Genomic DNA, 12,920 nt, shown 5'->3' with positions numbered 1-12,920 from the left:
CCTGATGCTAATTTCTTGGTAACCTTGTACGGTTTGTCCCATTGAGGCGCCAATTTTGTTACTTCCCCTACGGGCTTCACCTGTTTCCAGACTAGGTCTCCTTCCTCGAAAAAGCGAGGGATCACTCTTCTATTATAGCTCTGTCCCATCCTCTGTCTATAAGCTTCCAACCGGGCCGCTGTTTGTTCTCGAACTTCGCTGATGAAATCCAGCTCGGCCAGTCGTCGTTCGGTGTTCCCCTTATCATATAGCATTCTTCTAGAGGAAGGTATCCCAACCTCCAGAGGCACCACTGCTTCATTACCATACACTAAATGGAAAGATGTCAAACCTGTACTTTCTCGGGGTGTCGTACGATAAGCCCACAGAATGCTCGGCAGCTCATCCACCCAATTGCCTCCCACATGATCCAGCTTGACCTTGAGCCCGCGTATTATTTCTCGATTGACTACTTCTGTCTGACCATTTCTTTGAGGATGAGCCACCGAAGTAAAGGCTTGAGTTATACCGAGCCCCCTGCACCAAGTCTGTATCTTGTGTCCCTGAAATTGTCTTCCATTATCTGACACTAATTTATGAGGCAGGCTAAATCTGCAAAAAATATTCTTCCACAGAAACTGAATCACAGGCTCCTCAGTAATTCTAGCCAGAGCTTCAACCTCTACCCACTTGGAGAAGTAATCTACTGCTACCAATAGAAAGCACCTTTGACCTGTGGCCATTGGGAAAGGCCCCACTATATCCATCCCCCATTGATCAAACGGACAAGAAACTATAGAAGTTTTCAGCAGCTCAGCGGGCCGGTGCGTCAAGTTCTGATGCTTTTGGCATGACAAACAAGTATTCACCAGCTTCTGGGCGTCCTTTTGCAGAGTAGGCTAGAAATACCCTGCCAGTAGCACTTTCCGAGCCAGCGTTCTTCCGCCTGCATGATTGCCACAGCACCCCAAATGTACCTCCCTCAAGGCTTGATCTGCTTCTTCCATAGTCAAGCACTTGAGCAGAGGTCTGGAAAAGACCTCTTGTACAGTTGATCTCCAATCATAACATAAGAGTGGGTCTGTCTCCTGAGCAGACGCGCCTCTTCTAAGTCGGTTGGTAAAATTCCTTGCTGGAGTAAATTTATTACCGGCGCCCTCCAATCAATCACTCCTCCCAGATTATTTTGTAGATCTATCTGAGCTATAAGGAAGGTCTGTGCTATAGATCTGTCGAGTACCCAGGTGGTCAGGGAGCTGGCCATTTTAGCTAATTCATCCGCTCTTTCATTTTCAGCCCTGGGAATCTTAGTGACTGTGACTTCCTTAAATTCCTCCCTCATCTTCTCATAGGCTTCCTTGTAAACTTGCATCTTGTCGTTGTTTACCTCAAAATGTCCGGTCACCTGTTGGGTTACTAGCTGCGAATCTGAATATATTATGACTCGGCTTGCCCCCACATGCCGAGCTGCTTACAGACCTGCTAGTAGGGCTTCATATTCTGCCTCGTTGTTGGTAGCTCTGAAACTCAGCCGTACAATCAATTGCATAATGTCTCCTTACGGAGATATTAAAAGTACACCTACACCACTTCCATGATGTGTAGCCGACCCGTCTACATAAACCTTCCAGACCTCCTCCGAATCTGCTTGATACACTTCTGTCAAGAAATCTGCCAGAGCCTGTACCTTGATCGCGGTTTGGGGATGATACTGTATATCATATTCCCCTAGCTCGGTTGCCCATTTGATAAGCCGACCTGCTACCTCTACCTTGGTGAGAGCTCGACTGTAATGCCCGAAAATTCTCAAAATTATTTTAGAAATATTCTATGATTTTTCTGGAATTTTAGAATATTTTTATGGAATTTTTAGAATAGCGGAAGTAGCAAAAATAAATAGGAAACGAAAATAGCTTACGCGGGAATTGAACCCGAGACCTATGGGTCCTATGACTTATGGTGAACCTTAGTAGCCAAGTGAACCTAGCAGGGCCGTGCTGAAAGGAAGAGAAACAATTAAATTTATATTCAAGTTGGGTCGAGATTACCACTTGATATAAATAGGGAGGAATTAAGTGAAGAGTTATTTTCTTTTAACGTAACTTTTCTCCTCCTCACCCTAGTTTCCGCCGACCCCTCTCCCTTCTCCTCTCCTTCTCTCGGCGCACCAAGCCAAGGCTTCTAGGAGCACCTCTCGGCAACACAAAGGATACGAGGACGCTCCTCTTCGCGAGAAGAACGCATAGACGTGAGAAGATCGTCAAGAAGATCGTCTTCTCCGGAAATCTAGCGATTAGAATCGTAAGAAAATCCGAACAGGAGGTAAGAAACCTCTCACCTGCAGTATAAGTAGCTTCCGTGTGAATTCCATGTTTTAGTTAGTAGTATATAGCTTTTCGGCACAAAGGATGCAAATTAGCACATACCAAGTGTTCGATTAAATTACTAGCACAGTTAAAATGCAACTTAGGCATTTTAATAGCTTAGTTAAATGCAATAGAAGCATTTCACAGCTCATATAGTCTTGCTACAGCTTTTACAGGACTAGATGTCCAATGGGTGGGCTCCCACAGTCGCCTCTAGGTTTAGATAACCTAGTTCTAGGTTTAGACAACCTAGTAAAAGCAAGACAAGAATTTATTAGCTTATGTTCAGTATTTTACTTTCTCAGTGGCACTGTACTGGATTAGATATCCATTGGGTTAGGCTCCCATAGTCGTCCCTAGGTTCAGCTAACATAGTAACCCTACTAAATTCGGGACTTGCAAACCCGGTTCTAGTTAGGGATGCGCGCATAGCACGTACAATTGCCGGGCCCATCAGCAGCATGATTATGTATTTTCACCTATTATGATAATTAGTTTTCAAAACTCACAAATCAGTTGTGTATACAGCTTAACTTTAGTACTAGCTTAGTTTAGTTTAGCTCAGTTCATGCTTCAGCTCAGCTCTTTCCTATGATTATGTATGATAGCTCTATGCTCAGCTTTTGTTACGCATGTTTAGATGATAGTATGCCATGACTAGCTTTTGTTTCCTATGTGCCATGCTTAACATTTTCAGTACGTATTTCAAATAGCATGTTTTAAAAACATAAATTGCATCGTATGCATGTTTTAGTAAGGTAGATGGTTTCTTACTAAGCTCTCAAACTTACAGATACTATTTTCCTTATACTACAGATAAAGGTAAAGGAAAAATGGACTAGCGGAGGCTGGAGGTCAATGCAATGATGAAGATGTGTGTGGATGGAACCTGGAATAAAAACCTTGGGGAAACTTGAAATAAATCTGAAACCTTAGCATTTTATTAAGTTGTTACTTTCCTCATTTCAGTTATTTTAATGTTTGAATCATGAAAGGCTTGGTTAGATTGTTAGTGCTCATGCTTAGAATGTTAGTTAATCGTTATTAGCATGTTTATAACCATGTTAGAACTTGTATATGTGAATTTGGCACGAAACAGTGCTGAAATCAGACTTCTGGCACTAAATCAGAAACCCCAATCGATCGGTCGATCGATTGGAGGCTTCTCAATCGATCAGCCGATCGATTGAGAAGCTCGTACCGCGAACAGAAAGCTTCTGGATCGATCAGCCGATCGATCCGGATGCAGTCCGTCGCGAACAGAAGGCCCTGGGATCGATCGCGGAATCAATCGGGGGAATTAGCCTCGCGAACAGAGAGCTCCCGAATCGATTCTTGGATCGATTGATTAGCCTGGATCGATCCGCCGATCGATCCAGAATATTGCCCGAGCACAGTAGCGTGCTGGATCGATCACTGGATCGATCCAACCTAAGTTCTGCATACAGTAGCCATCTGAATCGATCCATGGATCGATCCAACAGCTTGCAATCGATCGAGTTCAATCTGGATCGATTGGGTAGGGGATGTAGTATATGCTAGATATACTTTAGATTACACCCCTTAGCACATATAGAAGAAAGAAATGATAATAGTTTAGCAAAGTTTTTAATTAGTACAGTTTCCGCACCTAGATTTAATGATGGTCAGGGAATAGTTTAGCACAGCATAATGTGACGGTTCGACCTTACAGCCTAGTCAGTAGAAGGCGGGTCGTTACATCGACCCATAGTACTGTTTGTCAGGACGGTAATAGGGTGCGCCAAAAAATACGGCCGGAGGCGCCGAGCCATGAGAACAAGTCCGTAAACCAACTTCTCCGAGGCTGTGTACCGAGACTCAGTCCCCTTCAATAGATGACTGAAAAAATACACTGGTCGTTGTACATTGTCCTGCTCTTTAACTAACACGACCCCCACGGCCTCAGGGGTGGCTGATAAATAAACCCAAAGGGGCTCTCCAACAACAGGCTTGAACAGCGATGGTAAAGATTCCAGGTATTGCTTTAGCTCCTCAAAGGCCTGCGTGCACTCTTCCATCCACTGAAACTTAGCTGCTTTCCTAAGCACTTTAAAGAAGGGCGCGGCTCGATCTGCAGATCTGGAGATGAATCTGGACAGCGCCGTTATCCTGCCTACTAACTTCTGCGTTTCCTTCAGATTCTGAGGGATCTGCATGTTTCGGAGCGCTTGAATCTTCTCAGGATTGACTTCTATCCCTCGTTCAATCACCAGATATCCCAGAAACTTCCCTCCTTTGGCTCCAAACAGACATTTCAGAGGATTCAGCTTTACACCATATTATCTCAAAGTCCCACAGGTTTCTTCCACATCTTTTATTAGATTGGACGCCAGGGGGGACTTGATCAAGATGTCATCAACATAGACTTCGACGTTCCGTCCGATCTGCCCCCGGAAGATTTTGTCCATCATCCTTTGGTAGGTGGCTCCAGCATTCCTGAGCCCAAACGGCATGACAGTATAGCAGAAAGTACCATCAGCGATTATGAAACTAACCTTCTCCTGATCCTCCTTAGCCAGGGGTATCTAATGGTATCCCTGGTAAGCATCCATCATGCATATCCTCTCACAGCCAGCAGTTGAATCCACCATCTGATCGATCCGAGGGAGAGGATAACAGTCTTTGGGGGTGGCTTTGTTGAGATTGCGGAAGTCTATGCAAACCCTCCACTTGTTGTTAGGCTTCTTTACTAATACGACGTTAGATATCCAGGACGGGAATTGTACCTCCCGAACATGCCCTGCTTTCTTGAGCTGATCCACTTCGGCTCGGATAATTTTATTCTGGTCAGCAGAAAAATTTCTCTTCTTCTGCTTGACTGGCTTGGCTTCAGGTATTAAATGCAGCTTGTGCTCAGCTATCTCTGATTTGACTCCGGGCAGTTCTTCCGGGGACTAAGCAAAAACATCTTTGTTACGGGTCAGACACCGTATCAGCTCCAACCTAAGCTCCGAGGGTAAGTCACTAGCAATGCGAGTGACGCTCTCCGCTCTGTCAAGATGTAGCTGAACCTCTTCCCAAGAGATAGGCTCCTCTGCAACAGGTAAAGGTTCTTCTTGAATAGTGTGCACACCACCATCACGGATCCTTCGGCTCTTGCGCGCCTCTACCCGAATCATGTCGATGTAGCAGCTACGGGATACCTTCTGCTCTCCCCTGACTTCACCGATCCGCTCACCGACCGGGAACTTAATCTTCTGATGAAAGGTAGAAATGGCAGCCCTGAACTCGTGCAAAGCTGGCCTTCCCAGGATGACATTGTAGGAAGAAGGAGAGTCCACCACTATAAAGGTGCTCCTCCTAGTGCGCACCAGTGGCTCAGTGCCCATGGATATGGCCAGCTTAATCTGACCCATTGGCTTAACCTCATTGCCCGTAAACCCATATAGAGAAGTGGTTACGGGCTGAAGCTCAGCGGCATCGATCTGCATCTCCTCGAATGCAGCTCTGAATAAAATATTAACCGAACTCCCAGTATCTACGAATACCCGAGCTACTCGGCTGTTAGCGATAACGACCTTGATAATGAGAGTGTCGTCGTGGGGTAATTCCAGACCCTCCAAATCTTGTGGCCCAAAGCTGATAACAGGGCCAGACGTTTGCTCGTGCCTGCACCCAACAGCCCCCACATATAACCGCCGACCATGTGACTTACGGGCTCGGCCGGAGTCCCCATCAGTGGGCCCTCCCGAGATCATGCCGATCTCTTGTACAGTAGTGTTGCCCCTGTTTTCCATCTCCCCGGCATCTCTTTGGTCCCCCACGGGACCAGCCTGATTAGAAGGGCTTGCTAGGTCGGGCCGAGCACGTCCGGTCGCGGCCTGCTCTTCTTCCATTCTCTGTATTTGGGACGCCAACTCCGGGGGAGGCAAGCCTTGCTCGGCAGCTCGCCTAGAATCACGGGCGAATTGGAAGCAATTGTTGGGGTTGCAAGGTTGCAAACATAGTCCCATATTGGAAACACATGGGAAAGATCATGGGTTTATAAGAGAAAAGATATCTCCATTGGCTTGAGGCCTTTTGGGGAGAGCCCAAGAGCAAAACCATGAGGGTCTAGGCCCAAAGTGGACAATATCATGCTATTGTGGAGATATCTAAATTCTTTTCGATCCTACAGCAATTACTGATATCATGCGTCCTGGACCGATGATATGTGCAATATGGTGCTTCTCTTGGTCCAGGTCTGGGCGCGTGTATGGCAGCAACTCGAGGAGCTGGTCTGACTCCTTGGGCGGGCTGCAGGACATGCCTGGGTTGAACGCGTTGAAGAGGTTGAACTGGCTGTGGTGCCCTCCTTTCAGGCCGGTTGCCAGGAGCCACTGTCTTTTCTGCCTTCCTCCTAGCCGCCTGAGCCTCCTCCACTTTGATGTAGCAGGAAGCTTTCTCCACCATATCATCAAAATTTCGGGCAGGGTTTTTAATAAGGTCCCTGAAGAATTCCCCTTCCAGCAGTTCGTGAGAGAAGACGCTCATCAGTATTTTCGAGGTGGCAGAAGGGACGTCATTGGCCACCTGGCTGAACCGATGGATATAGCTTCTCAAGGGCTCGGTCTGACCCTGTTTTAGAGCAAAAAGACAGTGGTCAGTCTTTTGATACTTACGACTACTGGCAAAATGACGCAAGAAGGCCGTTTTGAAATCCAAGAAGTGATTGATAGATCCTGGGGGCAACCCATCAAACCACTTCTGCGCCGAGCCCGACAAGGTATGCAGAAATACTCAGCATTTGACAGTATCACTATATTGATACAACATGGCCGCGTTTTTGAATTTTCTCAAATGCTCTTCTGGATCCTTGCTTCCATCGTATTCTCCTATGTTTGGAGCGCGATACCCCCTCGATAGATTTTCCCTCAATATCTGAACCGAGAAGGGTACCTTGTCATCCGGGTCTTCGGGTAGATCTTTGGCGGAGATGATAGCTTTTCCCTTTCTTGAATCCCGAGGCGGATGTAGAGAGCTTTCCGCCACTGACACCTGCGGATCTTCTTTCTTCGGACTATGCTCGCGAGGCCCTGGTTGATGATAGTTGCGGCGAGGCTCTCGGAATGAAGTACGAGGAAGTTCTTCTGGCTGCTTCCTTTTCGAGCCCCTGTCAGAGACAGGAGCTGGCTCTTTGGACGTTTCAGGCGCTAGGCGAGGTCGTGAAACTGTTCCCTGCTTCTCAGAGGCGACTCACTTTTTGACCTCCTTGAAGAGCTCGTACTCCCCAGCGGTCATGGTAACATTAATCCTTCGGCTGGAACTTTGACCAGAGTACTCCATCTTCACGCTTCGGATCAGGCTCCTCTGTTTCCCACAGACGGCGCCAAATTTGATCCTGTCTGAAAGCTGAGTCGGACGAAAGCTGGTCACGATGGCCTGGTTGTTGACGGAAAGTCGTGGATGATCCGGCTCCCACGGGCGGCTGACGATGCTACAGGCTCCTGCACACACTCAGAAGATCCCCCCTCCTCACGTTTGAGACCAGAACCCAGGGAAAAAGTCCCCGGGTCAGGCCCTCCGACGCTCAAGTCAGGTACTTTTTCCCCAGAAAACGCAGAGAGGAAAGAAAAAATGACTGAAAGTGAAAAGTTCTGGAAAAAAGTGATCAGAGAGCATACCCGCGTACGAGGAATCCTCCCCTTTTTATGCGCCAACTAGGGCTTCTAGAACCTGCATGCATCTCAGGAAACGTTAGACGCTGGGCTTTGTCATGTAATGAAGGACACCTGTCTGGCTACTATTGGTTAGGGAGGCATCTTCTCGTTTAGGAACCTCCGCCTTTGTGCAGGGGCTTTGTCGTGTAGTGAAAGACACCTGTCTGGTTATTATTGGTTATGAAGGCATCTTCTCGTTTAGGAACCTTTGCCTGTGCGTATGTCCCCTGGTATGTGATGATTATCCCCTCACATCCTCCTGTCAGACCTGCTCCCCAGCTTTTAAGTGCAGCCTGTAGTCGAGTTGTCTCTGAATAGCTCTGCCGATTCCAACCTGTACCGTGTGACTTATGCTCCGGGCCTTCGAACGCAGGCCTGTAGATCGAGCTATCTCTGACCAGCTCTGCCGATTCCAACCTGTACCGTGTGACTTATGCTCCGGGCCTTCGAACACGGGCCTGTAGATCGAGCTGTCTCTGAACAGCTCTGCCGATCCTGACCTGTACCATGTGACTTATGCTCCGGGCCTTCGAACGCAGGCCTGTAGATCGAGCTGTCTCTGAACAGCTCTGCCGATCCCGACCTATACCGTGTGACTTATGCTCCGGGCCTTCGAACGCAGGCCTGTAGATCGAGCTGTCTCTGAACAGCTCTGCCGATCTCGACCTGTACCGTGTGACTTATGCTCCGGGCCTTCGAACGCAGGCCTATAGATCGAGGTGTCTCTGAACAGCTCTACCGATCCCGACCTGTACCGTGTGACTTATGCTCCGGTCCTTCAAACGCAGGCCTGTAGATCGACCTGTACTGTGTGACTTATGCTCCAGGCCTTCGAACGCAGGCCTGTAAATCGAGCTATCTCTGAACAGCTCTGCTGATCCCGACCTGTACCGTGTGACTTATGCTCCGGGCCTTCGAACGTAAGCATGTAGATCGAGCTGTCTCTGAACAGCTCTGCCAATCCCGACCTGTACCGTGTGACTTATGCTCCGGGCCTTCAAACGCAGGCCTGTAGGTCGAGCTGTCTTTGAACAGCTCTGCCGATCCCGACCTGCACAATGTGACTTATGCTCCGGGCCTTCAAACGCATGCCTGTAGATCGAGCTATCTTTGAACAGCTCTGCCGATCCCGACCTGCACCCTGTGTTCAGCCTGTCGTTGCCCTTTGCCCCTTGACTACTTTACCCCGTTGATCGACAGGGCTACCCGCACTCTGACTGCCACAGATGCTTGACTTTGCCTGCCACGCCATCTTGACTATTGACTGCCAAGTCACCTTGACTTATGGCCACGACATAGCCTTGATCCTTTCCTCATGGGCCCCCACTCCCTATTGCGCGCCGTATCAATGATAAACAAAGAACTGAAATCTTACTTACTTTAAGAGGTAGATACTGGAAAAAAAATTCTTGATAAGTTTTAGCTTTCTAAAAAAGTAAAATTAGATAAATAAGCGATTAAATTCATTAGTATGTAACTTAGAAAGCTAATAATGAAATATAACTTACTTTAGTCTTCTTTTTCAGTCCATGTATATGTCGAAGCCAATCACCCCCACACAATAGAGTCTGCACCGTGTCTGGAGAGAGAGATGAACGATAAGAATCAATAACTCTTGTCCCTGCACTAAATGTTGCTTTTGAAGCCATTGAACTCACTGGAATAGCTAAAATATCAGCTGCTATCTTTGACAATATTGGATACTGCATTCTATTCATCCTCCACCATTCTAAACATGAAAAAATTTTAGGAATCTCATTCTTCTTTAGACGACCCTTTTCAAGATGATCTACCAATTCAGATCTCTTAGTCTCTGAAGTTTCAACTTTTGCACAATATTCATCAAAATCATCCCAATTATACACAGAATTTTGTTGACTTCTTCTAGCACTTGAAGAACCAAAACTCTCAGACTCAGGTAAATGAGGCGCTCCTTTATTAGTTTCTTCAACAACATACTCCTCATAAAGAGAATTAATTATCTCCTTAACTTTTGAGATATACTTAGAGGCATCCAATTCAGAATAAAGCTTAGGAAAACAAAATTCAACTGCAAGCATTTTTTTGGTTGGATCTAACACAGCAGCTATAGCCATCAATAAATTACAATCACCCTAATATTTGTTAAATTTTTCTTTCATTTTACTAGCTAATTGCTTAAGAAACAAATCTTCATGTTGTGCATAAATATCCAATGCTGACTTTATTTTTTGAACTTCTTGAAGAAATAAATTTGAAGTAGGATACTCGCTACCTGAAATAATGTGTGTGGCTGTCCAAAAAGCCTCCAACAGTGAGCAAATCTTTTGAGCTTTATCCCATTCTTCTTCTTGAGGGCAGCAACCATAAAAGGGATCACGTTCTTTGAACATCTTAAAAGCTTCTTTGAACTTGAGTGCACAACTTAACATCTCAAAAGTCGAGTTCCACCTGGTTTTGCAATCACGAATCAATTTTTTATCCTTCAACTGTAATTGTTGCACAGACTCTGCAAATTACACATGTCTTGCCTCTGAACGATTTACATATTCTACACTTTCCCTTATATTACCAATAATACCTTCAATCTCCCTCAATCCGTCTTGAACGCACAAGTTCAAGATATGTGCACAACAGCAAACATGAAATAAATTTCCTTCACATGCCAATGTTCTTGACCTTTGAATGGTATCTTTCATATATTGAATAGCCAAATCGTTACTTGAAGCATTATCAACTGTAATAGTGAAAACCTTGTTTTCAATGCCCCACTCTTTCATACACTTGAAAATGGCATCGGAAATTTGAAGACCTCCCCTTGGTGGTGGAATGTTAATGAAACTTAAAACTCTCTTTTGTAAATTCCAACAAGAATCAATCCAATGCCCAGTGATAACCATGTATTCAATCTTTTGAGTCTTTGACTTCCAACAATCTGTTTTTAAACTTATTTTATCAACACACTCAAGACTTTTCATCAACCTCTTTTTCTCAATCTTATAAATTTTCATACAATCTGCTCTGCATGTTGTCTTGCTAATTTTTTGCCATTCCGGCATTCCACGCCTCATCATTAAATTGAACCCCTCTTCATCAAGAATGGTGAATGGGTGTTCATGCATCATGATCCAATGAGCAGCTGCCTCCCTCATTTGTTCCATGTCAAATTTTCCAGAATGCAAAGTAAGAATGGATGGTGAAGCTGAATCAGTGGGCAAAAAACTCAACTTTGTTTGTTGTTCAGCTGCTCGCAAATTAATTTTTCTCTTCACACAATTTAATCTATGTCTCAAAAGACTTGATGTGGCCCCTGATTTACCCAATGTAAAAGGAGATTGGCAATGTTTACATTTTACTTTCTTTGATCCATCCACTGTATCAAAATCATTCCATACTTCTGAAATATTTTTTCTTTTCTTTGTTTGGAACCCCTCTTCCTCTTTTTCTTCAGCATTTTCTTGTGTTTCTTGACCAGCTGTGTCAATTTTCTTGTTGATCTCAAGATTAACCTCATTACTTTCAGCTATGACACTATTTATGGTAAGTGGAATAGATGACTCTTCCATAGACATAACTGATCAAGAGATGAAAAATTGCTAAATAAATTATAAAAAACTCAAACAATAATAAGAAGAGAAAGATAATCTACAAACAAAGACAGGATTCACGCCAATATGTTTTTTGTAATTTATAGTGCATAGAATTTGTTAGAATTTAAAAAAAAATAAAAATAACAACCAATTAAACTTTAAGGAGAACAAATTACATTTCTGGACTATCGGAACAAATTGTATTTCTGGAGTCTGGACAACCAATTAGACTCTTTCGGAAGGTAAGTGATCATGAGGGACATACAGGGGCGTAGTTAGTATGGGGCGGGAGGGGGCGATCGCACCCCCTCAGATTTAGAGTAAAAAAAAATTAATATGATTAAAAATAAAATAAAAAACATTTATTTATAAATCTAAAAGTATGTGGACTTTTATGTAAAACTCCAATCAAAAGTCAAAACTTGCGGCGTGTTTTAATTGCTCTCTCTTTTCCAAAAAATTTATCTCTCTTTTCTCTTGATTTTTCTCTCCGCCGCCGAAGCTTTTATTTTTCCCTTTTCACTATTTTTTTCCCTATCGGTGAAGCTTCTTCCCACACAACATTATTTTTTTTCCTCTTCCATTTTCTTCTTCCTCCACCATTACTCTTTCCTTTTTCCTTTATCCCATGTTCTTCTTCCTCCCCTAATTCTCATCTTATTTTTTCCTAATCTTAATTTTGCCCTCAAAATCCTCTGTCGCACATTGCCGTTGTCATCCACGTCATTGTCGGTCTGTCATCGCACGCCGCTGCCAACGCCGTTATCGTTTGCTGCCAACGCTGCCATCATTACTTCGCTACTATCGCTACTATCGTTTGCTGACAACGCTATTGACGCTCCACAATAAATTTCTTTTGATTGAGGTAAAATTTTCTTACTTGATTTCTTTCGATTACGAATTTAAGTATTGAAAAATATATGTAGTGTTAATTTTGTATATATTCATATTTTTGTTTGTTATTCAAGTATGTTAAATGTTTACACATATTGAGGTGATAAGTATAAATAATATGCATATAAAATAAAATTAGATAAGAATTAATGATAAGAAATTAGATAAATAATATGCATATAAAACAATATTTTATAATAAATTAATAATAATATGCATATAAAATGAATCATCTTTATGATAAGAATTAAAATTAGATAGTCATATAATTAGAAAAATATGTTTTTATAATGTAAACATTTGACTTTATATCTCTACCCAGGGATCATTAACTCTCTATCAATTTCATTTATTATTTGTTTTTGAATATAAATTGTTGAAAACAAATAGTCATTAATTAGATGATTATGTTTCTGAAATATTATGTTGATGATAAATTAGGTGAAATAACA

At 43.8% G+C, this 12,920-nt stretch overlaps 1 protein-coding gene across 1 annotated transcript; it reads right to left on the bottom strand.

The window, feature by feature from the left end:
- Positions 1 to 9,318: 9,318 nt before the first annotated feature.
- Positions 9,319 to 10,884, bottom strand: LOC122050586 (zinc finger BED domain-containing protein RICESLEEPER 2-like). The gene is made up of 4 exons (XM_042611483.1): positions 10,566 to 10,884; positions 10,260 to 10,493; positions 9,514 to 10,091; positions 9,319 to 9,399 (listed from the first exon to the last, which is right to left on the bottom strand). The coding sequence occupies exons 1-4, from the start codon at positions 10,882 to 10,884 to the stop codon at positions 9,319 to 9,321; spliced, it is 1,212 nt and encodes a 403-aa protein (XP_042467417.1).
- Positions 10,885 to 12,920: the final 2,036 nt, after the last annotated feature.

Source organism: Zingiber officinale, chromosome 3A (assembly GCF_018446385.1).
Source record: "Zingiber officinale cultivar Zhangliang chromosome 3A, Zo_v1.1, whole genome shotgun sequence".
Lineage (NCBI taxonomy): Eukaryota > Viridiplantae > Streptophyta > Magnoliopsida > Zingiberales > Zingiberaceae > Zingiber > Zingiber officinale.
The sequence above is the reverse complement of the archived record's forward strand: the minus strand, read 5'-3'. Positions and strand labels throughout refer to the sequence as shown.

Coding starts and splice junctions, on each gene's coding strand:
- LOC122050586 (XM_042611483.1), bottom strand. CDS start 10,884: ATGGTTATCACTGGGCATTGGATTGATTCTTGTTGGAATTTACAAAAG. Junction 10,092..10,259: donor AGCCACACACATTATTTCAG/GTAGCGAGTATC, acceptor TGATGGCTATAG/CTGCTGTGTTAGATCCAACC. Junction 9,400..9,513: donor GACTGAAAAAGAAGACTAAA/GTAAGTTATATT, acceptor TTTTTTTTCCAG/TATCTACCTCTTAAAGTAAG.